General features: G+C 46.5%; 1 protein-coding gene across 3 annotated transcripts in view; it reads left to right on the plus strand.

The window, feature by feature from the left end:
* The window catches only part of DDHD1 (DDHD domain containing 1), a 51,883-nt gene extending 29,905 nt beyond the window's left edge, over positions 1-21,978 (plus strand). For 2 of the 3 annotated variants that reach the window (XM_083166375.1, XM_083166376.1), the window contains 5 exons: positions 8,995-9,067; positions 10,171-10,320; positions 11,342-11,585; positions 13,673-13,861; positions 21,229-21,978. In XM_083166375.1, coding sequence (XP_083022501.1) covers positions 8,995-9,067; positions 10,171-10,320; positions 11,342-11,585; positions 13,673-13,861; positions 21,229-21,413 — 841 coding nt within the window. In that variant the 3' untranslated portion in view covers positions 21,414-21,978. The remainder of the gene's footprint in view (positions 1-8,994; positions 9,068-10,170; positions 10,321-11,341; positions 11,586-13,672; positions 13,862-21,228) is intronic. The other variant, XR_014466199.1, reaches the window with a different exon arrangement.
* The last annotated feature ends 5,035 nt before the right edge of the window (positions 21,979-27,013 follow it).

Raw genomic sequence — 27,013 nt, forward strand, 5'->3', positions numbered from 1 at the left:
ACGTCACCCAGTAGCGCTGGTGCTTATCAAGGGGATCAGACCTTTTAATTACTTAATTGGATGGAGCTGCCGCCACTCAAACGGAGGGATTGTGTACCTCTGTATAAACAAAGCAAGATGTGGTTTGTGGGGATAATAAATATCACCACCAAGGGGCGCTGCTCCACTCAATATACTAATGGAAGTGAGTCAATTTCAAAGATAAATTTCAAAGATAAATCTTTTCTTTTAATAAAAAATTATCACAATAAAACATGCGCATTTACATTTAATAATTACTCTCAAAAAGGACACACGGGACACACAACATATAAAACGTGGGCTGGCAATGAGGCTTGTATGGCTGTAATATTGTTGTAATGAGACAGTATTGTAGCTTTCAATTAGCAATATTTACCAGTCCCATATGGAAGCTTTTCAATCTCTTGTAGTGGAAGTCCTTAAGACTGCGGTTTCCTTTATCTGAGCTCTGTACTCCTTTTTTAGCAGGTCTCAATGGGAGACAGGCTCCAGGTATGGGTGTCCACCAAATGGTTTCCCAAGTCCACACAGAGATCTTATTGTAATCCAAATGTCCAGGTGCCTGGTAACGGCGGGACTATAAGCGGGCTCCAAAACGCGTTTCTCCGCCTCTTTACAATCGGCGGCTTCCTCAGCTGGATCCAGCTGATTTATCTTTGAAATTGAGTCACTGCTATTGATATATTGAGTGGATCAGTGCCCCTTGGTGGTGATATTTATTATCCCCACAAACCACATCTAAGCCTGTAACTACACAGTTAGGAACTGATTGGCCGGTGATAAAAACCAGACACTTTGGGGGAAATTTGTAAAAAAAATAGGTTTATTTGTATCCAGAAATACACTTATTTTTGACATTTACTATCCCGAAAATACAGCAATTCGTAATTCTATTGATGTGCTATCAATACGAATACGAATTGCCGTATTTTCGGAATAGTTAATGTCAAAAATAAGTGTATTTCTGGATACAAATACACCTATTTTTTACAAATTTCCTTTAGTAAATTCCCCCTGGATACAAATACACCTATTTTTTTTTACAAATTTCCTTTAGTGAATTCCCCCTTTATCACTTCAAGCTTAATAAATTTGCCCCTAAGTCCTCTGATGCTCGTAATCGAGTTTGGCCTGGCTCCAAAGCAGTGCATTGCTTATGGATTGCCTTCTTGTCGTAGTCCCTGCCAGTTTCCATTGAAGCATAGTTTTCTCATTCTATGGCGGCATGGCGCAGTGCTTTAGGGCAGGATAGCTTTATGGTATACTTGGGTGCACTTTCAGGTTTCTTAAGACACCCATACATTAGGCAATTCACCTGCAATTTGGGCTCTCTTCCTGTGGTGACGGTGATCAATCACATGAAAAGAGCCCAAATGGCAGGTGAATGACAGCAGGTCCAGTGCGCGTTGCACCGGGCCCGCCGAGTCGCCCCGGCTGCAGAACCAATCTCCTGGATAGCTTCTGAACCGTGCAGGCTTGGCTAGGATTGCATGCAAAAGGACAGCATGCCATCCTGCCACCCCCGGGACCATCCCAGGTGGCTTAAGGAGGGACCTTTTCCGAGGGGAGATATCTCCCTAACGTATGGGGGCTTTTACAGTTTCACAAATTTGTGGCTATTCAAGCTTGCGTTGGGAATTTCCACAGTCTGCAGTATCAGGTACAAGGATTTTTGTATCCACCTTAAAATCAATTCGCCGGAGACCATCTGGGGCTCTCTTCTGTACTGGTCGGACTCTGGGTGGGGTTGTACTTGCTTCAGCAGTTACACGGTTTACTGACGACTCCTCCACTTCCCCTCTGACCCCACAGTCTGCAGTGTGCCCCAAGTGATTGGCAGTAACCAATTTATATGATGAGGCTAGAACACTCTCTGCATTAACCCTTTGAGATATTTTGCACATCTCTCACAGCAACCTTGTCACTCAAATGGTTAAAGTCTTTTCATTATTTCTAACGTCACACAATCTATAATTTCTCTTTCAATGGTCCTGGTGACACAGCTCAACACTGGGATGTAGGAGGGTCCGAAGGAGCCAGGCACCTATCCTAAAGCTTTAGAGGGTAGGCTCCTCCCCTACTGCATCCCTGGACTCTTCAGTTCGTGTTAGGTGCCCACTGGAGTGGGTACTATTCTAAAGGGCTGCGGGAGCAGCCGAAGAAATAGAGTAGTTAGGGAATTTTTATTGTTTTATTAACTTTCACCCTAGCTAGGTAGGCACAGTGTGAGGATTCTCATAGTGAATCCTCACACTGCTAGCGCAGCAGGAGCTGACAGAAGCGCGTCCTGTCAGCTCACTGTGCACAGGGGAGACGCTGTCTGGCCTCCCTGTGCAGCGCTTTTAGCCTCTTTTAAGAGGCTGCATGGGCTCCGGAGCATCCTGAAACCGGCTCCACGTTTAGGTGGGGATCATGGGGGACAGGCGTTCCGTGATGGCGGCGGCCATTTTATGCGGAGCTTACACGCTGAGCTCCTGATTGAGAGGACAGCAGCGCTGTGACAGGCATGTTCCAAGTGGTCCCCATTCGAGGGGGAGACACTGGAACTAGAAAATCCTACCTAAGGAGCGGCTGGCTGGGGGTGGTTGGCGCCAAAAGGTCACGGACCCCGCAGCAGCAGGGACTTTTGGTCTCTTCCTTCACTCTGACTTTGACTTTGGCGCCTTTCAGAACGCTTGCAGCGGAGCTGAGCTGGCTAATTGATCCTGGCAGAGTGACTTGGATTTCCTGGGCATCGCTTCCCCGCAGTTGAAACCAACAGACAGCTAAGTGACTGGGTGCATTGCCTCTGTATAAACGCTTGTACATTGTTTGCACTGTGTATACTGATAGTTATACATTTATCGCTTACATCATGTCTGAGCATCAGGCTGTGGTTTTGGGGGAGGGAGCCCTTAGTGCACTGAGCGCGTGCAATGTTTGCACACAAAAGTTTGTCCCTGAGCAGATGGCCAAGGGGGCTTATGTATTACTTGCGCTGATGTGAGACCCATGGGCAGTAAACCCCATAGGGCTGAGCAGAGTGAACCTGCGTGGGCCAGTGCCCTAGGCAGGTCAGTAAACGCTTTGGTGCAGCTTTTAGACAGGCAGAGTGATGTGTTGGTAGAATCACAGAGACCTATGCCATCATCTCAGCAGTCTTCTGGCTCCTTGCCTCTTACCCAGGCAGATCCTGCGCTTATTCAGGTGATGCAGGATACTGCAAAGGGGATCAACAGGTTCAGTGAAATACTGGACAAAATGGATGATGTGGCAGGGACCCCTATAAGGTCTTATGCTATGCCTACTGTGGTAGATGAGGAGGAGGGAGCGTATACTGACACCCCCTGGGAGGGTGATGATTTTGAAGAGACCTCTGCTGCTGGTATAGAGGATCTTATTGTAGCTGTGAAACAGGCTTTAAAACTGTCTGTTGAGGATAAGACTCCTGTTAAAGGTGTTTTCAAGCGACAGCGGAAGGAGGCTGTTACTTTTCCTTCAGATGAGGGGTTGCAGGAATTATTGGAAGGGGCTTGGAAAACCCCGGATAAGAGGCTACAGATGCCTAAGAGATTCCTTAGTCTGTACCCCATGCCAGAGTCTCATGCTGAACTCTGGGAAAAGGTGCCTGTTGTGGATGCTTCAGTGGCACGTTTATCCAAAGCTACGGTATTGCCTGTTCAGGGCGGTGCAGCTTTTAAAGATTCTGTGGATAAAAAGCTGGAGGGAAACCTCAAGGCTATTTTTGAAGGGGTGGGGTTTACCCTACGCCCCCTTATTGCTTCAGCCTGGGTCTCTAAGGCCATGATAGAGTGGGCTGGTGAATTATGCACCATGCTGCAAGCTGACCCTGGTGCTTTGCTTATAGCAGAGAAGATTAAGGCTGCTGCAGAATATGCGGTGGAAGCAGAGGAGGAAGCGCTTAAGATGGCGACCAGAGTGTCCACAGTCTCTATTAATGCCAGGAGAGTGCTCTGGCTTAAGGCCTGGGAAGCGGACAATGAGTCCAAGAAGGCCCTAGAAATGTTAGCTTTCAAGGGAAAGTTGCTTTTTGGTTCTGAGCTAGAGGAAATTATAAAGCAAGCCACGGGCGGCAAGAGTACATTTCTGCCTGCCCCCTCAGCAAAGCAGACATCCAGATTCGCTGCTTTTAGGCCGTCCTTTCGGCCCTCCCCTAGAGGTGGTGCGTCCTTTCGAGGACAGTCTTTCAGGGGAAAGTTTCAGGCCTCTAGGGGCAAAACTCAAAGGTCCAAGTTTGGCTCCTTCCATAAGAAGCCTGCCTCCAAAGGAGAGGACAAACCCTCCGCATGACTGTCAGGGGATAGGCCCGACAGTGATAAAGGTGGGGGGGCGTCTCACACATTTCAGGGACGCATGGGCTTCTCTAGACCAGGATTCCTGGGTTTTAGAGATTATTACCCAGGGTTACAAAATCCCTTTCAGAGGGTTGCCTCCGAAGAGGTTCATCCCCACACCCGTGCCAAAACAGGCGCTCCTTCGCACAGCTCTTATGAGAGCGGCTCATTCCCTTTTGGAAAAAGGGGTGGTTATTCCGGTTCCCAGGGCAGAGTGGAAGAAAGGCTTTTACTCCACGCTGTTCCTGGTGCCCAAACCAGACGGGTCTTTCAGACCAATACTAAACTTGAAATCCCTAAATGTCCATCTATGGGTAGACCATTTCAAAATGGAGTCTTTAAGGTCAGTACTCCTGAGTCTGGACCAGGGAGAATTTTTGGCGTCCATGGATGTCCAGGACGCATATCTGCACGTTCCCATTCACCCGGAACATCAGACCCTGTTGAGGTTTGCTATAGGAGACCTGCATTTACAATTCCGGGCGTTACCCTTTGGGCTAGCGACCGCGCCCAGGGTATTCACAAAGATAATGTCAGTGATGGCGGCGGTGCTGAGGCTCAGAGGAATCACAGTAATACCCTATTTGGACGATCTCCTGTTCAAAGCAGGGTCAGCAGCCATGCTTCAAAGTCACTTGGCAGAGGCCATCAGTTTTTTGCAGGCTCACGGCTGGATTTTAAATTTACAAAAATCTCAGTTGGTACCGTCACAGAGGCTTCAATTCTTGGGAGTCATACTGGATACCCATCTCCATCGGGTTTTTCTCCCGGAGGTAAAGGCCAGGGATCTGGTCACTCTAGTGCAGGAGATTCTCAGAGCTCAGAGCTTGTCAGTATGAAGGTGCCTCAAGCTCCTGGGGAAAATGGTGGCGTCATTCGAGACGCTTCAATTTGCCAGGTTCCACTCTCGGGTGTTCCAATGGAACATTTTGTCAGCCTGGTCAGGAAACACTCTGACCATGAAGGCGGAGATGATAGTGCTGTCTTCGGACACTCGAGACTCCTTGAAATGGTGGACAGAAGTAGATTCCCTTCAGTGGGGTCGGTCATTACAGACCTGGGACTGGTTGGTAGTGACTACCGACGCCAGTCTCAGGGGCTGGGGGGCAGTAGTCCTGGATCTCAGGCTGCAGGGCCTGTGGACGGCAGAGGAATCAGTGTTACCAATCAACATCTTGGAGCTAAGAGCTGTCTGGAAAGTGATTTCCTTGGCGGGAGACAGGTTACGGAACCTCCCTTTGAGGATTCAGACCGACAATGCCACAGCTGTGGCGTATCTGAATCACCAGGGAGGTACACGCAGCAGATTGGCCATGTGGGAGGTGTCCAGAATCTTTCTATGGGCGGAACAGAATGTTCCTGCTGTATCGGCTATATTCATTCCAGGAGTGGAGAATATAGAAGCAGACTTCCTGAGCAGGGAGGAGCTCAAGGAAGGAGAATGGAGTTTACACCCTCAGGTTTTTCACCAGATCACTTTGATGTGGGGAACTCCGGATGTGGACCTGATGGCATCCAGGTTCAACCATCAGGTGCCCAGGTTTTATGCCAGAATGAGAGATCCGCTAGCAGAGGCAGTGGATGCCATGACTACTCAGTGGCAGGGAGATCTTCTTTATGCATTCCCTCCAGTTCCAATGTTAGCGAGACTTTTGAAAAGGATACAGGACCTGAAGGTTACGGTGATCCTTGTGGCCCCGGATTGGCCAAGGAGGTCCTGGTACTCGAGGCTTCAGAGGTTGTCTGTGGACTCATGGCGTCTACCTCTGAGACCAGATCTGCTAAGACAAGGCCCATTCAATCACCTGGATTCCGATCGATTGATTTTGACGGCCTGGCTATTGAAGCCGCCATTTTGAAAAGGAAAGGGTTTTCTGACGCAGTAGTGCAGACTATGATAAAAGCCAGGAAAGCTGTTTCGTCGGCAAATTATTATAGAGTCTGGAAGACTTACATTAGATGGTGTGAGAGGCGAAAAGCTCACACATCTCACTTCAAGTTATCAAGAATGTTGGAATTCTTACAAGATGGGTTTTCATTGGGCCTAAGCCTTCAATCATTGAAGGTGCAGATTTCGGCCTTATCCATCTATTTCCAAAAAAAGAGTAGCCATTTTGCCGGAGATTCAAACTTTTTTACAAGGGGTATCCAGACTGAAACCCCCTTACAAGCAACCAGTAGCGCCTTGGGATCTGTCACTGGTTTTGGATTGCCTTCAGAAGGCACCTTTTGAACCTTTAAGGTCGGCTGACTTTAAGTTCCTCACGTGGAAACTAGTGTTTTTGTTAGCAGTAGCATCTGCTAAGAGAGTGTCAGAGTTGGGAGCCTTGTCATGCAAATCTCCCTTCTTAATTTTTCATGATGACAGGGCTGTTCTGAGAACAGTGCCTCAATTTTTACCGAAGGTAGTCTCTGCCTTCCATTTAAATCAGGAGATAGTTCTACCTGTGTTTCAACCCCCAGAGGGTTCCAAGAAAAGGGACAAGTTGAAGACTTTGGATGTTGTGCGTGCCTTACGCATATATGTGGACAGAGTGAAGAGTGTCAGAAAGACTGACACATTATTGGTACTGTATGACGTACACAAAATTGGTTGGCCTGCTTCTAAGCAGACTATTGCTAGGTGGTTGCGATCTGTGATAGCTTTTGCATACACCAAAGTGGGTAGGCCTGTACCGGCCAGAATTAATGCGCATACCACCAGGTCAGTTGCCACCTCTTGGGCGGTTCGGCATGGGGCCACAGCTGAGCAGGTTTGCAGAGCTGCCACTTGGTCGTCTGTTCACACATTTGCCAAATTCTATAGATTCCATGAGTTCGCGTCGGAGGACGCATCATTCGGGCAAGCAGTGCTGAGAGCTGCAGACCTGAGCGTACCCTCCCAAAGGACCGGCTCTGGAACGTCCCAGTGTTGAGCTGTGTCACCAGGACCATTGAAAGAGAAAAAGGGATTTTTGTAAGAACTTACCGTTCGAATCCCTTTCTCTGATATGGTCCCGGTGACACAGCGATCCCTCCCTTACGCTCAGTAAGTATGCCAGAAGTTTCATGATGTTCATGTTAAAATGGTTAAAAGTTAACAGTTTCTGTTATAAAATGTGCATATAATATGTGCAGACGTTTGTACTGAGTTAATGTATTCCAGTGGCTTTGAAAGATTGAACTGAAGAGTCCAGGGATGCAGTAGGGGAGGAGCCTACCCTCTAAAGCTTTAGGATAGGTGCCTGGCTCCTTCGGACCCTCCTACATCCCAGTGTTGAGCTGTGTCACCAGGACCATATCAGAGAAAGGGATTCGAACGGTAAGTTCTTACAAAAATCCCTTTTTGGGTTTGGGGTGAAGGGGGCAACGCTGTTACTGTGCAAAGAGGACTAGTCCTGGAGGCTTATTGGAAAGCTGGGGTACCTCATTTGCCACGTAGATGCCAGTAACCGCATCTAGAGACGTATGCCCAGTGGGGCAGGGGTGCCCTCCCATTGCAGCTAGTTTTATAGGTGTAATACCAAGCTGTACAGCGGGCACAGGATGTGTTCAGTGGTATTGAATGAGAAGAGACGCGAGGATGTGACATTAATATATGACAGAACAGAGATGGTTTTTCGGGTGTATACAGACACAAGTGTATTGGCCACTGACCAACTGGTATCTGTCGGCTTTCTCCGTACACACACACATATGAAAACTGGTCAGTGGGAAGGACGTGACCTCTCGTGGGGGGTCTACAGGAGATGGCTATAGGAATATAATCTGAGCATTGGGGCCTCATTTCCTAAACTGACCTTTCACAGTAGGCATCTGTGTTCGCTACCTGTGTCTTTGTTACGCTGGGGCAGTACGGATGGTGTAATGTTAGCATTACTGCCTCACAGCACTGAGGTCATGGGTTTGATTCCCACCATGGCTCTGTGTGGAGTTTGTATATTCTCCCCGTACTTGCGTGGGTTTCCTCCGGGTACTCCTGTTTCCTCCCACAATCCCCAAAATATACTGGTAGGCTAATTGGCTCTCAACAAATAAACCCTAGAATGTCTGTGTGTGCGTGTACATGTGGTAGGGAACATAGATTGTAAGCTCCACTGGGGCAGGGACTGATGTGAATGTTCAACTATACTCTGTAAAGCGCTGCGGAATATGTGTGCGCTATATAAGAAACTGTTAATAATAATAAGATAAGTCAAAAGTTCATGGGAATGACTTATGTATCAGAGAAAACATTATTTGCCTGCACACCCCATCCTGGATGGTGGCTCTGTACTTGCTCACTTCCCCGGCATTGGGGTCTGCGGCGTATCCTTAGTAACGTGTCGCAGCATCCGCATACTGTACATGGTGCGGTTGCTGTTTATGAGCTTATGTTGGTAGTTGTCTTATGCCCTCAATCCAGAGGATATAATGTTTGCTATATTGTCCTATAGCTAGTTACCAGAACACAACAGTAATGTCTGCGCAATTACTTGAATTGGTCAATCATGCGCCATCTACCGCCGGCTCACAAAACACTTGAATTCCTCCCTTAGAGGTGAGGAGCCGTTTATGATATAGGATTTACGGATTTGAAATGAGAAAATATTGCAATTAGTATTTAACCTGCTCTCCCCGTGTACACAAGTAGGGTGAAGGAATCTCATTTTTTTTGTAGGTTAAAAGAACTGGAAGATCGGTTACATGGACTTAAGAATTCAATGTCGAACGCCCCTGCCTTAAAATTTAAGGTGAGCAAATGTCAGTATTAAGGTAACTTCAGTCTTTCCCGTGTGTGTATTTGCGCTGTGTTATAGCATAGCTATAGCTCCAGTGTTATCTCACTCATTGAGTTCCATTTATTGGGAATAGGGTTTCCCATAGTAGATACAAGTTCCTTCACTGTGTGTTCTTACCACGTACTGGTACCAGACAGGTTAAGCAGGTTGAGGGCTTTTCCCCCCATGAACTGCGCAAGAATATTTGAGGGTAACTGACACCCATTGACCCGGGCCCGGCTTATGTCTGAAAGGGTCTAACCGGGTTGACAGTCCCAGGTCCACGACCTTCTTGCTTACTGGTTTAGAAGCAGGGCTAGAACTCTGTATAGGTGACCCGGCTTAGTTTAGAAAGCTGCGACGACCTGGGTTACGCCTACAAGAAATGTAATATGTAGCAGTTGTATATGACAATGTCAGAGGGCAGAGATTCTCTGTAGATAATGGCCATTCCCAATTAGTGTGCTATGAAATAATAATAAGCAGCACTTCTCTTTCTGTTTTAAGAGCATCTGAGATTGTGGTAACTGCTTAATGCATTGATGGATTTGAGAGTGATTGGTGCATTTAGTTGAGTACAGGCGGCCATGACAGAGAGCAGTCTTGCTGGATAGTTATTTGACATTTCTCATCTTCTGATCACATGACACATGGGAGCCGTAATGATGAGCTATGCAAGTGGCTGGTGGTGGTGTTCCTATAGGACGTTGCTTTAATGTGCCAGGAAAGGGAACTGGTTAACATACCGATGGTAGGATGCCAGCAGTTGAATGCCAGTGCCAGAATCCCGGCTGTTGGCATTCAAATCGTACATATGGAGGGTTAGGATTAGGTTAGGCACTGGAGGGTGGGTTACGGTTGGACTGCTGGGGTGGGAAGCGTTAGGGCTAGTCTGCAGGTAGAGGACATACTTACCTAAAAAGTGTCGGGATCCTGACCATTGGGTTGCCGCTATCTGTCTTCTGACTACTGGCATGCCGATACACCTGCTGTGAGAGTGCTCTGTCGGTTATCTCTGTCCTGTATAAATTTGCCTTCACATTTACCTGCATGACACCTGTTGATCCCTTTTTTAGGTTGAGAATTTCTTCTGCATGGGGTCGCCCCTAGCGGTCTTTCTGGCATTGCGTGGCATCCGCCCTGGGAATCGCGGAACTCAAGATCATTTTTTGCCTCGAGCTATTTGTAATCGGTTATTTAATGTATTTCACCCCGCAGACCCAGTGGTAAGTGTCTCATTATTATCCGGAGCTGCCGTAACACAAACGGAAATAATACATGCTTATAAGCGGATATGACCTATACGTGGTCTAACTCTGCCATAGCCGAACGCTGCTCCTTGTTGTATACAAGATTTAATTATATATGATGCAGATCATTGTAATTTTAAGTCTATGATGTAGCCCAGATAAGCCAAGCTCTGTATTTTTTTTCAGGGGTGTATCCGAAACAAGATCTCACGGAGACAAGGGGGAGGTCAAATGGGTGGTGGGGGTTGTATTTAGGCACCCTTCCCATTCCATAGTGTATATATTAATAAAATGACATCTGTATTGTGTGTTCTATGTGGGTGATTGTGGTTGACTTCATATGACAATATGTGTACCCAGCGAGGTTGTGATTCTTGTTGACTTCATATGACAATATGTGTACCCAGCGAGGTCGTGTGAGATGCGACCTGGCGGGAGCGCCATCATTAGAAGGTGCATGCAGGTCTGACGGAGGATGTCGCTGATGACGTGCGGGAGCATGCATCATCAGCGACATAATGCGTACACACTGGACGGCATGCACGAACATAGCGTTACAATATATAGCTATTGTGCATATTGTTTAAAAAATAGTCAAGTGCATACGCACCTTAAGTGGCTAACTGTCCGCTGCTTATGCAACCTATGTAATAGTAGACGTGTATAACGCCAGTTTGTTTTTTGTAACTTGGGAAGGTGTCCCGGTGTAACGGGTTATGTTAAATGTTGTTGATATAGGCCATTGTCTATCTTAATTTAAGTTTTTTTTAGCCCACAACAAAGCCTCTGTATCTCATTGGCTGGTGGCTTGTTTCCTCTCATCCTGTCTGTATCTCATTGGCTGGTTTGTCTCCTCTCATCCTGTCTGTATCTCATTGGCTGGCTCGTCCTGTCTGTATCTCATTGGCTGGCTCGTCCTGTCTGTATCTCATTGGCTGGCTCGTCCTGTCTGTATCTCATTGGCTGGCTTGTTTCCTCTCGTCCTGTTCGTCTGCAGGCCTACAGACTGGAGCCATTAATACTGAAGCACTACAGCAACATTTCCCCCGTCCAGATTCACTCCTCCCACACCACCAACTCTGTTCCCTACAAGCATATGAAGCCAGGTTTCATCAACCCATCCAAAGATACTACCTCAATGTCCGATACAGAAAGTATCCCCAGCCCAAGCACTTCACCGGTTCTGCCTCGGAGACACTATGGCGAGTCTATAACAAATATAGGCAAAGCAAGTATATTAGGTAAAGTCCGAGTCATTAAAAGGGACTACTGCTGTGGGTTTTATTCAATGTTTCATCTAATGTACGTGCTGATATATGTTGTACACTGCTTTTATTATCGCATTTGTACGTTTACTTGCATACATCACCATTCAGTATAGTTACCACTGTTTTCCTTCTCTTTCCCATAATACCGCTCTCCTCATCTAGCACCGTGCAATAGATTACAGACCTGTGTGTGTATATAGGGTATATAGGAGACCTTTTATGTACATTGCAGAACTGGGTGTGCAATACAGAACGGCCAAATAAACTCTATTAACAAATGGCAATGGGGGTGTGAGTGGGAAGACCAATTACTGGTAACAATTTATTTTTATTGCAGCCTGTGACTGGGCCTTTCCCTCAAAAACAGATTTAATCCTGGGCTGCTAGGGAGTGGGGAATCCCCAAAACTAGCCCCTTTTTACTCATTGGTAGCACTACATTAATGTTAATAAAACCCTAAAGTCATGCTGGAAAAAAATAAAATGTACATATATGTCCTCATACATCTAGCCTCGATACGCCATGCACCGCAAAATACCCGGTGGGAGTGAGCCGACAGTTCTGTGCAACTCCGTAACATTGGGCATCTTGTTTTGCCATAATGCATTTCATGGTCACATGATCATTGAAAAGTATATAGGACACACAAGCAGCTTCTACTGACTAAAGTGATATGCAGCATGCCTATCATCTGTGTGTGTGTGACCGCACCTGTATCAGCATAGTCAAGGTAAAACTCTTCTTACTCTGTACAGGCCACACATATATATGCAAATATTTTCTCGTTCTTCACTTTCCCGTCCTCCTGACCCCAGGCCAACATTACTGTGTGACCAACTGTATACAACATTCCAGGAAAACACTAGAATGTAGCCTTTCGTATGCAAATATAGCAGCAGTCACACACTTAATATAAGCATGCTGCATATTATTTTAATCAACAGAAGCTGCTTGTGCGCACTTTTCACATTGTGATGCGAACAAGGCACAATTTTAACAATAATTGTCACAAAAAACAGGCGCTTGGCGCTACCGAGTCTACACCACGGCATGACGCAGCTAGAAGGGCTGTTTAATGTGAGGATGTAGGAGGACACATCTGTAGGGGCACACTCTGAGAATACTGTAAACAATTACTACCGACTTCACAGTAAACCTGATCAGGAGGTCCCTAACATCCCTAATACGGACACATTATACAGATTTATCTGGGTTCTTATACAGAGCAGCATGTTCTATATAACTGTACAATTGGAAACAGTGATCAAACAAAACTGGGTAATACCAGACATGCATAGAGGTTGATACACTAGGATAGGTGTTATCTATTGCATAATGGTCACCCGATTGCAGAGGTTCTTGGTGGTCTGTATCATATACATACCCTCCAACATGACCCATCCCATTAGGTACAAAATGCTCTGTTCCTGGACTTCCCTGCCAGTGACAGTTACAGATGTGAGCCTACAGCACAGTCAGTCCAATATTCAAAGAGGGGGGGGTCACATCAACTCTCAGTGATGTTTGGGATGGCAGCTGGTGTGGCTCCCCTTTTTAAATATTGGACTGTGCTGCAGGCTCACATCTGTAACTGCCACTGGCAGGGAAGTCCAGGAACAGAGCATTTTGTACCTAATGGAATGGGTCATGTTGGAGGGTATGTCATATGGTGACCCAGCAATGTTCACCAGGGGTCAGGAGGATGGGATAGTGAATAAAGAGACCTTCTATGTGGATACATGTGGCCTGTACAGAGTCATAGCAAGGTAGGTAATTGGCAGCCCTTTAGCTGCTGTTGAACTACACAACCCAGCATACCTACCAATAGTGTGGCAGGACATTCTTGCATGTGTAGTCCTGTAGTGGCTGGAAGGCCTCTGATTGCTCACCCATCTTCCTGCATGGCACTACAAGTCTCAGCACGCTATCGCCTCTTATGTTTAAAATTTCCCTTTCCCCCAAAATCCTAAGTGTGCAATGTCTGTTTCTAGCCACTAGATGGCAGCCTAGTTTGGGGATTTCGCTTTGCTCTGTTACATCCCTGTTCTTGTTTTGTGTAGGTGCCGCGAGCATCGGGAAAGGCCTGGGGGGAATGCTGTTCTCACGATTTGCACGTTCTAGTGCAACCGTTCCACAAGGTTACGAATTAAAAGACGTAGCCGATGGAGAAGAGAAAAAGCCGTCGCCGAGTCCGAGTGCTGCACCCCAAACCCTTCCGCATAGCGTTTCAGGCTTGCTGGATGCCACAGGTGAGATTACGATACCCTGGAATATCTGGGCGTGTTCTCATTAAAGACGCAAGACATGTAGACATATGCAATGACGTTTTGTGTCGGCACTTCTCCGTTCACAGAGCGCCTTGACCAATCACTGATTAGTAGGTCCCTAAATCCACAGTGTCTATTGTCATAAATGTCACGCTGCATAGTGTACTGAGGCTGGATGTATGAGGTATATCACGCTGCATGGTGTACTGAGGCTGGATGTATGAGGTATCTCATGCTGCATGGTGCACTGAGGCTGGATGTATGAGGTATATCATGCTGCATGGTGTACTGAGGCTGGATGTATGAGGTATATCACGCTGCATGGTGTACTGAGGCTGGATGTATGAGGTATATCACGCTGCATGGTGTACTGAGGCTGGATGTATGAGGTATATCACGCTGCATGGTGTACTGAGGCTGGATGTATGAGATATATCACGCTGCATGGTGTACTGAGGCAGGATGTATGAGGTATATCACGCTGCATGGTGTACTGAGGCAGGATGTATGAGGTATATCACGCTGCATAGTGTACTGAGGCAGGATGTATGAGGTATCTCACGCTGCATGGTGTACTGAGGCTGGATGTATGAGGTATCTCACGCTGCATGGTGTACTGAGGCTGGATGTATGAGGTATCTCACGCTGCATGGTGTACTGAGCCTGGATGTATGAGGTATATCACGCTGCATGGTGCACTGAGGCTGGATGTATGAGGTATCTCATGCTGCATGGTGTACTGAGGCTGGATGTATGAGGTATCTCACGCTGCATGGTGTACTGAGGCTGGATGTATGAGGTATCTCACGCTGCATGGTGTACTGAGGCTGGATGTATGAGGTATCTCACGCTGCATAGTGTACTGAGGCAGGATGTATGAGGTATATCACACTGCATAGTGTACTGTGGCTGGATGTATGAGGTATCTCACGCTGCATAGTGTACTGAGTCTGGATGTATGAGGTATCTCACGCTGCATGGTGTACTGAGGCTGGATGTATGAGGTATCTCACGCTGCATAGTGTACTGAGGCAGGATGTATGAGGTATATCACGCTGCATGGTGCACTGAGGCTGGATGTATGAGGTATCTCACGCTGCATAGTGTACTGAGGCTGGATGTATGAGGTATATCACGCTGCATGGTGTACTGAGGCTGGATGTATGAGGTATCTCACGCTGCATGGTGTACTGAGCCTGGATGTATGAGGTATATCACGCTGCATGGTGTACTGAGCCTGGATGTATGAGGTATATCACGCTGCACGGTGTACTGAGTCTGAATGTATAGATATATCACGCTGCATAGTGTACTGAGGCTGGATGTATGAGGTATATCACGCTGCATGGTGTACTGAGGCTGGATGTATGAGGTATATCACGCTGCATGGTGTACTGAGGCTGGATGTATGAGGTATCTCACGCTGCGTGGTGTACTGAGGCTGGATGTATGAGGTATCTCACGCTGCGTGGTGTACTGAGGCTGGATGTATGAGGTATCTCATGCTGCATGGTGTACTGAGCCTGGATGTATGAGGTATATCACGCTGAATTGTGTACCGAGGCTGGATGTATGAGGTATCTCATGCTGCATGGTGTACTGAGCCTGGATGTATGAGGTATCTCACGCTGCATGGTGTACTGAGCCTGGATGTATGAGGTATCTCACGCTGCATGGTGTACTGAGGCTGGATGTATGAGGTATATCATGCTGCATGGTGTACTGAGGCTGGATGTATGAGGTATCTCACGCTGCATGGTGTACTGAGGCTGGATGTATGAGGTATATCATGCTGAATTGTGTACTGAGGCTGGATGTATGAGGTATCTCATGCTGCATGGTGTACTGAGCCTGGATGTATGAGGTATATCACGCTGAATTGTGTACTGAGGCTGGATGTATGAGGTATCTCATGCTGCATGGTGTACTGAGCCTGGATGTATGAGGTATATCACGCTGCATGGTGTACTGAGCCTGGATGTATGAGGTATATCACGCTGCATGGTGTACTGAGGCTGGATGTATGAGGTATATCATGCTGCACGGTGTACTGAGGCTGGATGTATGAGGTATCTCATGCTGTACTGAGGCTAGAGGTATGAGGCATCTCTCGCCGCATGGTGTACTGAGGCTGGATGTATGAGGTATCTCACGCTGCATGGTGTACTGAGCCTGGATGTATGAGGTATCTCACGCTGCATGGTGTACTGAGGCTGGATGTATGAGGTATCTCATGCTGCATGGTGTACTGAGGCTGGATGTATGAGGTATCTCACGCTGCATGGTGTACTGAGGCTGGATGTATGAGGTATCTCACGCTGCATGGTGTACTGAGCCTGGATGTATGAGGTATCTCACGCTGCATGGTGTACTGAGGCTGGATGTATGAGGTATCTCATGCTGCATGGTGTACTGAGGCTGGATGTATGAGGTATCTCATGCTGTACTGAGGCTAGAGGTATGAGGTATCTCTCGCCGCATGGTGTACTGAAGCTGGGTGTATGAGGCATCTTGCACTGCATGGCGTATTTAGACTACATGTAAGGTGATGCCTTTGCCTGTCTATGTAACATAACGCAGTGCTTGGAACCTTTGTGCACGTTATGGTATGTACACACTGTTACAATCTGCATGAGATTTTGACTAGATAGTCAAAATCTCATCGATGCGCGTTCACGTATCACAAGCAGAGTCTTGGTTGCCTTGACTATATAGTGCAGATATGCACTTTATAGTCAACGTTGTATGCAGGTTGCTCGCATGCCGTGCAATGCGATCTGATCGCGCCAGGATCGCATCGCACGGTACTCGCACCGTGTGTACACACCATTGCTCTCTATATTATTCGGTGTCTGTCGTGCGACTTTTATAATCATTAATCCTTTGATTGCCAACATATCTGTGAGATATGTTCAAAATATCTGCTAAAAATGCCCAGCGTCCCTCATATTTATTAATGAATAAATTCAAATAAAAAATATTGTGTAAAACATTATAGGTAACATGACAGGTCATTATGATGAATACAAATATTTGCTTCGCCATTCTCACACTTATTTTGACAAATTCACAAGGCACTCAAAGGGTTAATACATATTGAAAGAAAAAGTAAATGTGGTTCTGTTGCCTGTACGGGAGGTGGGGGGGGGGGGGGGCACCAATACTTGACACTTATCCACTAGTCTGATCTAATCGCACCCGTTATTCAGGTGGAAGCCTGCGTTACACACCCCAGTAATGACACGATCCCTGCAACTTACACGCAACATCCACATCATTGTCATTCCCGGCCTGTTCCCCTAATGAAGGAAATGATCTCAGCCGCTGGCCGCTCACCAGCATTGGTGTACTGAGGCTGGATGTATGAGGTATCTCACGCTGCATGGTGTACTGAGGCTGGATGTATGAGGTATCTCACGCTGCATGGTGTACTGAGCCTGGATGTATGAGGTATCTCACGCTGCATGGTGTACTGAGGCTGGATGTATGAGGTATCTCATGCTGCATGGTGTACTGAGGCTGGATGTATGAGGTATCTCATGCTGTACTGAGGCTAGAGGTATGAGGTATCTCTCGCCGCATGGTGTACTGAAGCTGGGTGTATGAGGCATCTTGCACTGCATGGCGTATTTAGACTACATGTAAGGTGATGCCTTTGCCTGTCTATGTAACATAACGCAGTGCTTGGAACCTTTGTGCACGTTATGGTATGTACACACTGTTACAATCTGCATGAGATTTTGACTAGATAGTCAAAATCTCATCGATGCGCGTTCACGTATCACAAGCAGAGTCTTGGTTGCCTTGACTATATAGTGCAGATATGCACTTTATAGTCAACGTTGTATGCAGGTTGCTCGCATGCCGTGCAATGCGATCTGATCGCGCCAGGATCGCATCGCACGGTACTCGCACCGTGTGTACACACCATTGCTCTCTATATTATTCGGTGTCTGTCGTGCGACTTTTATAATCATTAATCCTTTGATTGCCAACATATCTGTGAGATATGTTCAAAATATCTGCTAAAAATGCCCAGCGTCCCTCATATTTATTAATGAATAAATTCAAATAAAAAATATTGTGTAAAACATTATAGGTAACATGACAGGTCATTATGATGAATACAAATATTTGCTTCGCCATTCTCACACTTATTTTGACAAATTCACAAGGCACTCAAAGGGTTAATACATATTGAAAGAAAAAGTAAATGTGGTTCTGTTGCCTGTACGGGAGGTGGGGGGGGGGGGGGGGGGCACCAATACTTGACACTTATCCACTAGTCTGATCTAATCGCACCCGTTATTCAGGTGGAAGCCTGCGTTACACACCCCAGTAATGACACGATCCCTGCAACTTACACGCAACATCCACATCATTGTCATTCCCGGCCTGTTCCCCTAATGAAGGAAATGATCTCAGCCGCTGGCCGCTCACCAGCATTGGTGTACTGAGGCTGGATGTATGAGGTATCTCACGCTGCATGGTGTACTGAGGCTGGATGTATGAGGTATCTCACGCTGCATGGTGTACTGAGCCTGGATGTATGAGGTATCTCACGCTGCATGGTGTACTGAGGCTGGATGTATGAGGTATCTCATGCTGCATGGTGTACTGAGGCTGGATGTATGAGGTATCTCATGCTGTACTGAGGCTAGAGGTATGAGGTATCTCTCGCCGCATGGTGTACTGAAGCTGGGTGTATGAGGCATCTTGCACTGCATGGCGTATTTAGACTACATGTAAGGTGATGCCTTTGCCTGTCTATGTAACATAACGCAGTGCTTGGAACCTTTGTGCACGTTATGGTATGTACACACTGTTACAATCTGCATGAGATTTTGACTAGATAGTCAAAATCTCATCGATGCGCGTTCACGTATCACAAGCAGAGTCTTGGTTGCCTTGACTATATAGTGCAGATATGCACTTTATAGTCAACGTTGTATGCAGGTTGCTCGCATGCCGTGCAATGCGATCTGATCGCGCCAGGATCGCATCGCACGGTACTCGCACCGTGTGTACACACCATTGCTCTCTATATTATTCGGTGTCTGTCGTGCGACTTTTATAATCATTAATCCTTTGATTGCCAACATATCTGTGAGATATGTTCAAAATATCTGCTAAAAATGCCCAGCGTCCCTCATATTTATTAATGAATAAATTCAAATAAAAAATATTGTGTAAAACATTATAGGTAACATGACAGGTCATTATGATGAATACAAATATTTGCTTCGCCATTCTCACACTTATTTTGACAAATTCACAAGGCACTCAAAGGGTTAATACATATTGAAAGAAAAAGTAAATGTGGTTCTGTTGCCTGTACGGGAGGTGGGGGGGGGGGGGGGGGGCACCAATACTTGACACTTATCCACTAGTCTGATCTAATCGCACCCGTTATTCAGGTGGAAGCCTGCGTTACACACCCCAGTAATGACACGATCCCTGCAACTTACACGCAACATCCACATCATTGTCATTCCCGGCCTGTTCCCCTAATAAAGGAAATGATCTCAGCCGCTGGCCGCTCACCAGCATTGTATCATTCAGACGCTCATCAGAGATTCAAGTCATACGTTCCGCCCCCTGTGCTCTGAGACGGCAGAGCATTTATAACCTGGTGGAGGATTAAAGCTTACTAGTTATTTAGGGGACACCCATTACTGCAAAGTGACCCCCCAGCTGACGTTATCCATCTGGCCTCGATGGTCCAGTCTACGGGCCTGAGGCCGGCATTGGTCAATGTATAACTCTGTTTTTATGACAAGAATAAGTTGTTGTGCTGGGTACACATTGGAGCGCAGATTGCCCAGTGTGTACGCAGATTAAGAGGATGCTGCCAATGAGCGGGGTACAAAAGTACCAGACACATACCGGTAAGGGGGCTTTAGTGAGGCCCTCTAACACCCTCCCCCTAAGCCCGCCTTATAGTTTGTATAAACCAGACATGTCCGAACTATGGACCTCTAGCTGTTGTGAAACTACAAGTCCCATCATGCCTTGCCACAGTTTTGCTAAAGATATGGTAAGGATGTGTAGTTTCACAACAGCTGGAGGGCCACAGTTTGGTCAGGCCCGATATAAACAGTATAGGTTCATCATGTTGATACCAGAATGTCGACAGAAATAGAATGTTAACGTCTACCATGTCGACAATTATAGTGTCTACGTTGTTTCTGTCAACAGCCCTTTTTTCCCAGATTTTGTAGGGTTAGTCCTGCGGTTAGGGATAGTTAGGACATATTTGGAAACTACGTGGTCAACATATCTGTTGACAGGTCAAGGTCGATATTGCAAATGTTGCCATTTGAGTTGCCGCCATTCAGAATATGTTGATATTCTGGCGTCGATATTGTATGCGTGCTGTAAATCTTCGCTTAATCCCAGTTCTAGGGAGGCGATGTCTAAAACTGGAACTTTGTTACAGAATGTCATTTTTGCTAAATTTGACCGGTAATTGCGCCGCTGGGCCGCGCCACGGTGACATCAGAGCAACATACAAATAAAAACATAAAAGTAACTTATACTGTGCTTTTTTAGAAACAAAAATCATTCTGTTATAATAAACGTATAGAATTAAGCGATGGCAGCAGCTGAACGTGTTTTAAGATGTCTGTCATGTGACCACTATGCACTCGTGAACTGCATGGGGCATAGGCTGGCACGGGCTCAATGGTATACTACATGGGCAGCCAGGAAAGGATTGGTTACTGTGTATTATGTGGGCACAGACTGGCGTGGGGCAGCGATGCTTTTATACTGTGTTGGCAGGACTGTCCTATTGGGTTACCGATGAAGGTATAGTAGGCACAGGCTTGGTATAGCTTGTAATACTGCCCAGATGTGTAATGTTTTTACCCCTACCCACACTCAGCAGTTCATTATATGTATTATAAATTGTAGCTGGCTCTCAGAATATATGGAGATAGCACAGGTCTCTCTGCATATCAGTGCTGAAATACAGACCACGCTGTGCCATGAGCAATCCAGCAGAGCGACATACCCCAGGCAGGGAAGAGGAACTGCACAGGTTTTGGGAGATGGAAGGTTCTAGAACGAACACGATAAAGTTTATATTTTTAAATTCCAACTCGGTCCTCGCACCCCACACAATTCACATTTTCACCTGACAGGTGCATTCATTGCTCATTGACACATTTTTTAAAGATCCACAGGTGGAGCTAATTACTTCATTTGCGATTTCTGTGAGGAGACCAGCAAAATATGCACTGTGTGTGTGGTCCCGAGGACCGAGTTTAAGAACCTGTGCGGTAGAGGGACGTGACTCTTATTTATGCTGCTACCTAAATCCAGATCCCTTATTTCTCATCTTTCAGTGGATTTGGAGCATCGGATTGACTTCGAGCTTCGAGAGGGTCTGGTGGAGAGCAGATACTGGTCAGCCATGACCTCCCACACGGCGTACTGGTCCTCCATGGATGTGGCCCTATTTCTACTGACTTTCTTGTACAAGGAGGCCCAGCTGGACGATGAAGAGAAACTAAGTGTAGATGAACTGTAGATGCCATTAGAAAACCACTGGATGTAACTGGATGTGCAGCTGGGGCGGAAATGCAGGTTTTATGAGGAATGGAGGTTTCGGATGTTTAATTTCTAGAGAGCACCGCTGATTATTATCCCCCCTTTCCCCCTGTACATTACAGCAATAGAGGAACCTGTTGCTTGAATGTGCAGGAGCCTAATCTCATCAACGTCTCCCTAGGTGATCTTTAGTCCTTGCGGGACGAGAAGGCCGCCACACTCGGAGATGGTGTAACGAAGGGCTGGACCTCACTCAAGTCTGCATCGCAATGGAGCGCGTTTTACTTACCCAGAGATAAAACCAAGACGGCTTCAGACTAGCGTGACCTAATTCTAGATAGATTTTACCTCTCATATTTCTTATTTCAGTTACTAACTTTTTTCTACTTGTTTCTTTTGGTCCGAGAACTGAGTTCATTTTCTACATTTTTCTGCGTTGATTTCCCAGAATGCATATCTTTGTACTAAAATAACTGTGGACACTGGCGCACTCTCAGTAATATTTTCATTACAAAAATAATAAATATTTGTGGTTTCACAGACAACGCGTGGCGCAAGTTATTTCAGAAAGGCGTAGAAAACGTGCCACAAGCAGCACGGTCAGATCTTGCGTCCTCGTGGCCCTTGTTACGTCTGCAGCTAGAACCGCAACTGCGGGACAGACGTGCGCCACATACCCTAACATTTCATCTCGCGAGAAACTGTCAACCTTATTACTGCCGACCGCATTCCTCGGCTGGCAACACGCGTCTGTTTTAATAAATAGTGTCCATCGCCGACTCCAGGGCGAATGGTTACAGGACCTGCATGGAAGTAACTGCAAATTGTGCAATGCCCCTATACTATGTTGCGTTTTGTAAGAAGAATTAGGGAAAGTTTTCAATCAAACTTCTCTTGAAATGTGTGAAGAAGGTCAGTATCCTATAGCTATTTGGGGGTCCATCTGTGGGGGGAGATCACTGCAATAGACTGTTGTGCAGAACTCACCCTAGGCTCCGCACGTAAGCAAATCAGAAGCACATGCTACAATTACAACCGGGAACGTTGCAAGAGCCGCTGCAAATGTCTCCGTGATTTTCTAGAACTACGGTTTGCCGCTTACTCCCGAATCCCATAGTAAGGGGGACACATGCCCATTATGTTAAAATAAAAGCAAAACTTTATCCAGATGGGGGCTCATTTTACAGAATTCCTGAATCAGCGGAGCAGAGCAGTAGAAAGGGGGCGGAGTCAGGTAGAGAGGGGGGGGGGCAGACGATAATCGGGGTTGTGTCCCTTTACTAGTGCTGTAAATAAATGCTAAACTCTCATTATTAAATAGTACTGTTAAAAAGCGGCAGGCCTTTGCGGCGTTTAGGCTGTAACCAAGGGGCAGATGTATTATCGTGCCCATAACGTTTTAGAAATAACAGGTCCCGCTTCTCCTACATAACGAGGAGAAGCGGGCATCCGTTACAGCCTGATGTATTAAGGCCCCCCTGCTGATAAGGAGAGCAGTTATGTTCTGCCTTCAAGGCTCTCCTTATCGGCGCCCCTGGCATGCGCCTTCTAACAATCAGCTCCCTCTCCCCTTAGCCGGCTGTAATGGGCATGTGCGAGATCTCATGCGCAGCCCGGAGCCAGCGGCAGGGCTAGTGTTGTCCCTGCTGTGGGGATAGGACAATGCTAGCCCTGAGCTGGAGAAGCGGCGGGGGCGGTTTAACACATAGCTGTCTGTTAACACACCGCCCGGCCGATAATTGTTGGAAGGGATTGCAGGGGACAGCCGCTCCGAGCGTTACTCAGCGGGCTTCCCTAGCGCACGCCAGGTGTGCTGTTAGTACGTCTGATAAAACTAACTTAATCCCCCCCCCCTGCTAGTTGATACATCTGCCCCCAAGTGTCTTATAAAATGGAGCAAAATACCAAATCTTGAATGTTTTCTTGAATGTCATTTTTATGTATGATCCAGCTGGCAGTGATATCCTGTGGTTATTGTATCCTCATAATCAGCTGTGTACTATACACTGTGTCACAAAGCGGTTATATTCATATGTCTATGTGTATGACGGCACATGTCTAGGGCCACAGTATTCTCAGCAACCCCCCCCCCCCCCAAAAAAAAACCAAACAAGTTCTAACTTCTTAGTAATAGTTTACACATAATGAACGTCCTATTACAGGGGTGCGGTATAGCTCACAGACCATGTCATGGTCAACATACGCAAGGTCAATAAAATGTCGACACTTGCAAAATGTCGACATGGGTTTTTCATGTATTTATTGGTACTTGTTTCCTAGCACGGCGCCCACGATTTTCAATCGTATGGCATCTTATGCATTGTATCGCATCGCATGCCATATAGTCGCATGCGATGCGATACGATTTTTAATTGTATAAGCACCCTATTGGGTGCTTACAATGTTAAATGCACCCCCACTATCAACGCCAACCCGAAGCGAGCCCGCGAGGGGCGGCGGTACGCGTCCTCCGACCTTTTCATACCCCCACTATCAACGTTGGCGTGGAGTTGATTTTATATAGTGTGGCGAGCGGATGCGTATTACTTTACATGTATTCCGTGTCCCCTCGCGGGGCTCGCTGCGCTCGCCACACTATTTAAAGTCAACTCCACGCCAACGTGGATAGTGGGGGTATGAAAAGGTCGGAGGACGCATATCGCCGCCCCTCGCGGGCTCGCTTCGGGTTGGCATTGATAGTGGGGGTGGCGTGGGGGTGCTTTTAACACTGTAAGCACCCACTAGGGTGCTTATACAATTAAAAATCTTATAGGGGGGCCATTTAACATTGAAAGCACCCATTAGGGTGCTTATACAATTTAAAATCGTATCCCATTGCATTGTATGCCATATACGATGGTATATGATTTTAAATTGTATAAGATCGGGTGCCATCGCATCGCATACCATTTTAAGGCTTATGGTATACGATGCAATGGGCGCCGTGCTAGGAAACAAGTTCCTATTTATTTTTTTGTGTCAGTGTTGACACCTGTACACACGAACCCTCAGTGATTGTACCGTGTTCACTCATCACACTTCGGGTCACGCACGTTGACGATCGCAATATGAGTACACGTTTAAAAAAAAGGTAAGAAAATGAAAATAACTATAAAAAACTCACGTAAAGCTTTTCATGTGTTGAACTTTTCCTATGTCGGTCTTTCGCTTCAGTGCTCAGAAAATAAAATAGTGTGCCGAGCTCAGCTAGGGGATGCAGTACACTCTGACAATGTCCATGTCGACTATGTTGACATTAGGGACAAAAAAAACATGAAAATCTCATGGCGATCTTTTGACTTTCCCATTGTCGACCTTCCAGCCCTGTTGACCTAAGCCATGTCTTCCTTCAGTGGTCGACGCAATGCATGTCGACCTAATATGGGTCGTCCCAATGACCCATACCGCTCAAGGATGTTTGTTAGGTCGACAATCACTAGGTTAACCACTATTGGTCGATAGTCAACACGTCAAAAAGATTGACATGCATCGACGCATGAAAAAAGGTTGACGTGCACAAGATCGACATGGGAAAAGGTTGACATGAGTTTTTCACTTTTTTGAGTCGACATGGACACTGTTAGTGTCTTGCGCTACCACACGTACACTGGGATGGTAAAGTGTGAACAAGTTAAATTGAAATAAAAAAAATCATTGAAAATATGTCGACCTTTTGACTATGTTGACTTTTTCGTGTGTCGACCTAATGACTTGTTGGCCGCATACTGACTACACTAGAGGATTCAGTAACCACATGATGCCTCGGTTCATGTGCCACACCCCTGCACGTTCCGCTCCCACTGCCCGTGTCCATCTGTTAATGTAAGCATAGCTGTCATCAGTCAGTGGAGTGCGGCTGTAATGTGCTGAATATCCGCTTACCAGCAGCGTTAACACATTACAGTTAGTGGGAGTCTTATATTGTCAGTTGTTCTTTATTATAAATAATTAAGCAGGTCCCCCCACCCGCTCCTCCTACAGATCTCGCTCACACTCCAGGATGCTATAGTAAATGTTTTCCTAGGCTTGCATACATACCAGTAGTAAGGAATGCGTCTCCCGTTTACACAGCTGGTTTATATCTACGCACTACAAGTCCTGGAAACCGTTCCTCCATAGATCTATGTGTCGGGTGCTGAAATAGCACGAATATTTCTCTGTTCTTGCCATGAAATCATTTCATGCTGCACGATATCATTATTAGCTAGCGGTTACACCAATGGCCGCCTGAGGTCGCCTTTGTAAGAGAACGCCGCTCAAATGGTGCTGTTTCCATGGTTACAGAAGCTGCATTATTCACAACCCAGCTGTCCAATGGCAGCCACAGTGTGTTTCTTGGTTATTAACAGGCATTTTTTGGCAGATGATGTCATTCAATTATCAGAAGTTTTTGAGTGGATTTGCCAATAACTGTCTAATAACATCCAGATATCTATTTGACACATATTGGACAGATTGATCATAACTCGGAGAGAGGTAAAGTATCGGTACTTGTTTCCTAGCACGGCGCTGAGATTTTCTACGTACGGCACCGTAGGGAAATTGCATCGCATGGGCCATTATAGCGGCATGCGATGCGATTTTTTTTTCATGTATCTTTTTTTCCCTCATTGTACACCACTATATCGCATCGCATGTCCCGCAAAATCGCATGCGATCTTATAGGGTGTGCGATGCCATGACATAATGTACAATAATATGATTGTCCTAAAAATAGATTTAACGCACCCCCACTATCCACGCCACTCCGAAGCGTGGCGGAACGTGTCCTCCGACATTTTCACTATCCACGTCGGCGTGGAGTTGTTTTTATAAAGTGTGGCGAGCCACCGAGCCCGAAGCGTGGCGAGCACAGCGGATTACTTTACATGTATTCCGCGTCCCCTCACGGGGCTCGCCACGCTTCGGGCCACTATATAAAATCAACTCCACGCCGACGTGGATAGTGGGGTAATGAAGAAGTCGAAGGACGCGTTCCGCTGCCCCTCGCGGGGCTCGCTGCGCTCTCCACGCTTCGGGGTGCCGTGGATAGTTGGGGGGTGCGATAAACCTATTTTTGGGACATAGTCATATTATTGTATACCTAATGTCATGGCATCACACACCCTATAAAATCACATGCGATCGCATGCGATTTTGCGGCAGATGCGATGGCCCGGGGCTGAGAGAGCAGTGAATAAATGAAATAGGAAAATTGCATCGCACATCGCATGGCCCATGCGATGCAATGCGATTTCACTTCGCAGAATAGCCCACTAAGCAAATAGCTTAGTGGGCGCCGTGCTAGGAAACAAGTACCAAAGTATCTACCAGCTTGTAACTGCCATTTTACAGGTTGTGTATGAAAAGTTAAGGGAGCTGATTGGCTTGTACTTTATCTCTCTCCAACCTATGGTAAATCTCCCCAATGGTCCGCTATGTACTGCAGTTCTCCCCTTCTCTATTAAACAGAATATACAGTACACTGTGAGGGTTAAATCCTGGTTGATTAGATGTGAATTTGCATCCTTGCGCGTCAAACTAACCCTGCCTTGTGAATGGTGGTCGTCGACCATCGAATGATGTGGAACATGCACGCGT

This window comes from Crinia signifera, chromosome 12, assembly GCF_055691185.1.
Source record: "Crinia signifera chromosome 12, ASM5569118v1, whole genome shotgun sequence".
Classification (NCBI taxonomy): Eukaryota; Metazoa; Chordata; class Amphibia; order Anura; family Myobatrachidae; genus Crinia; species Crinia signifera.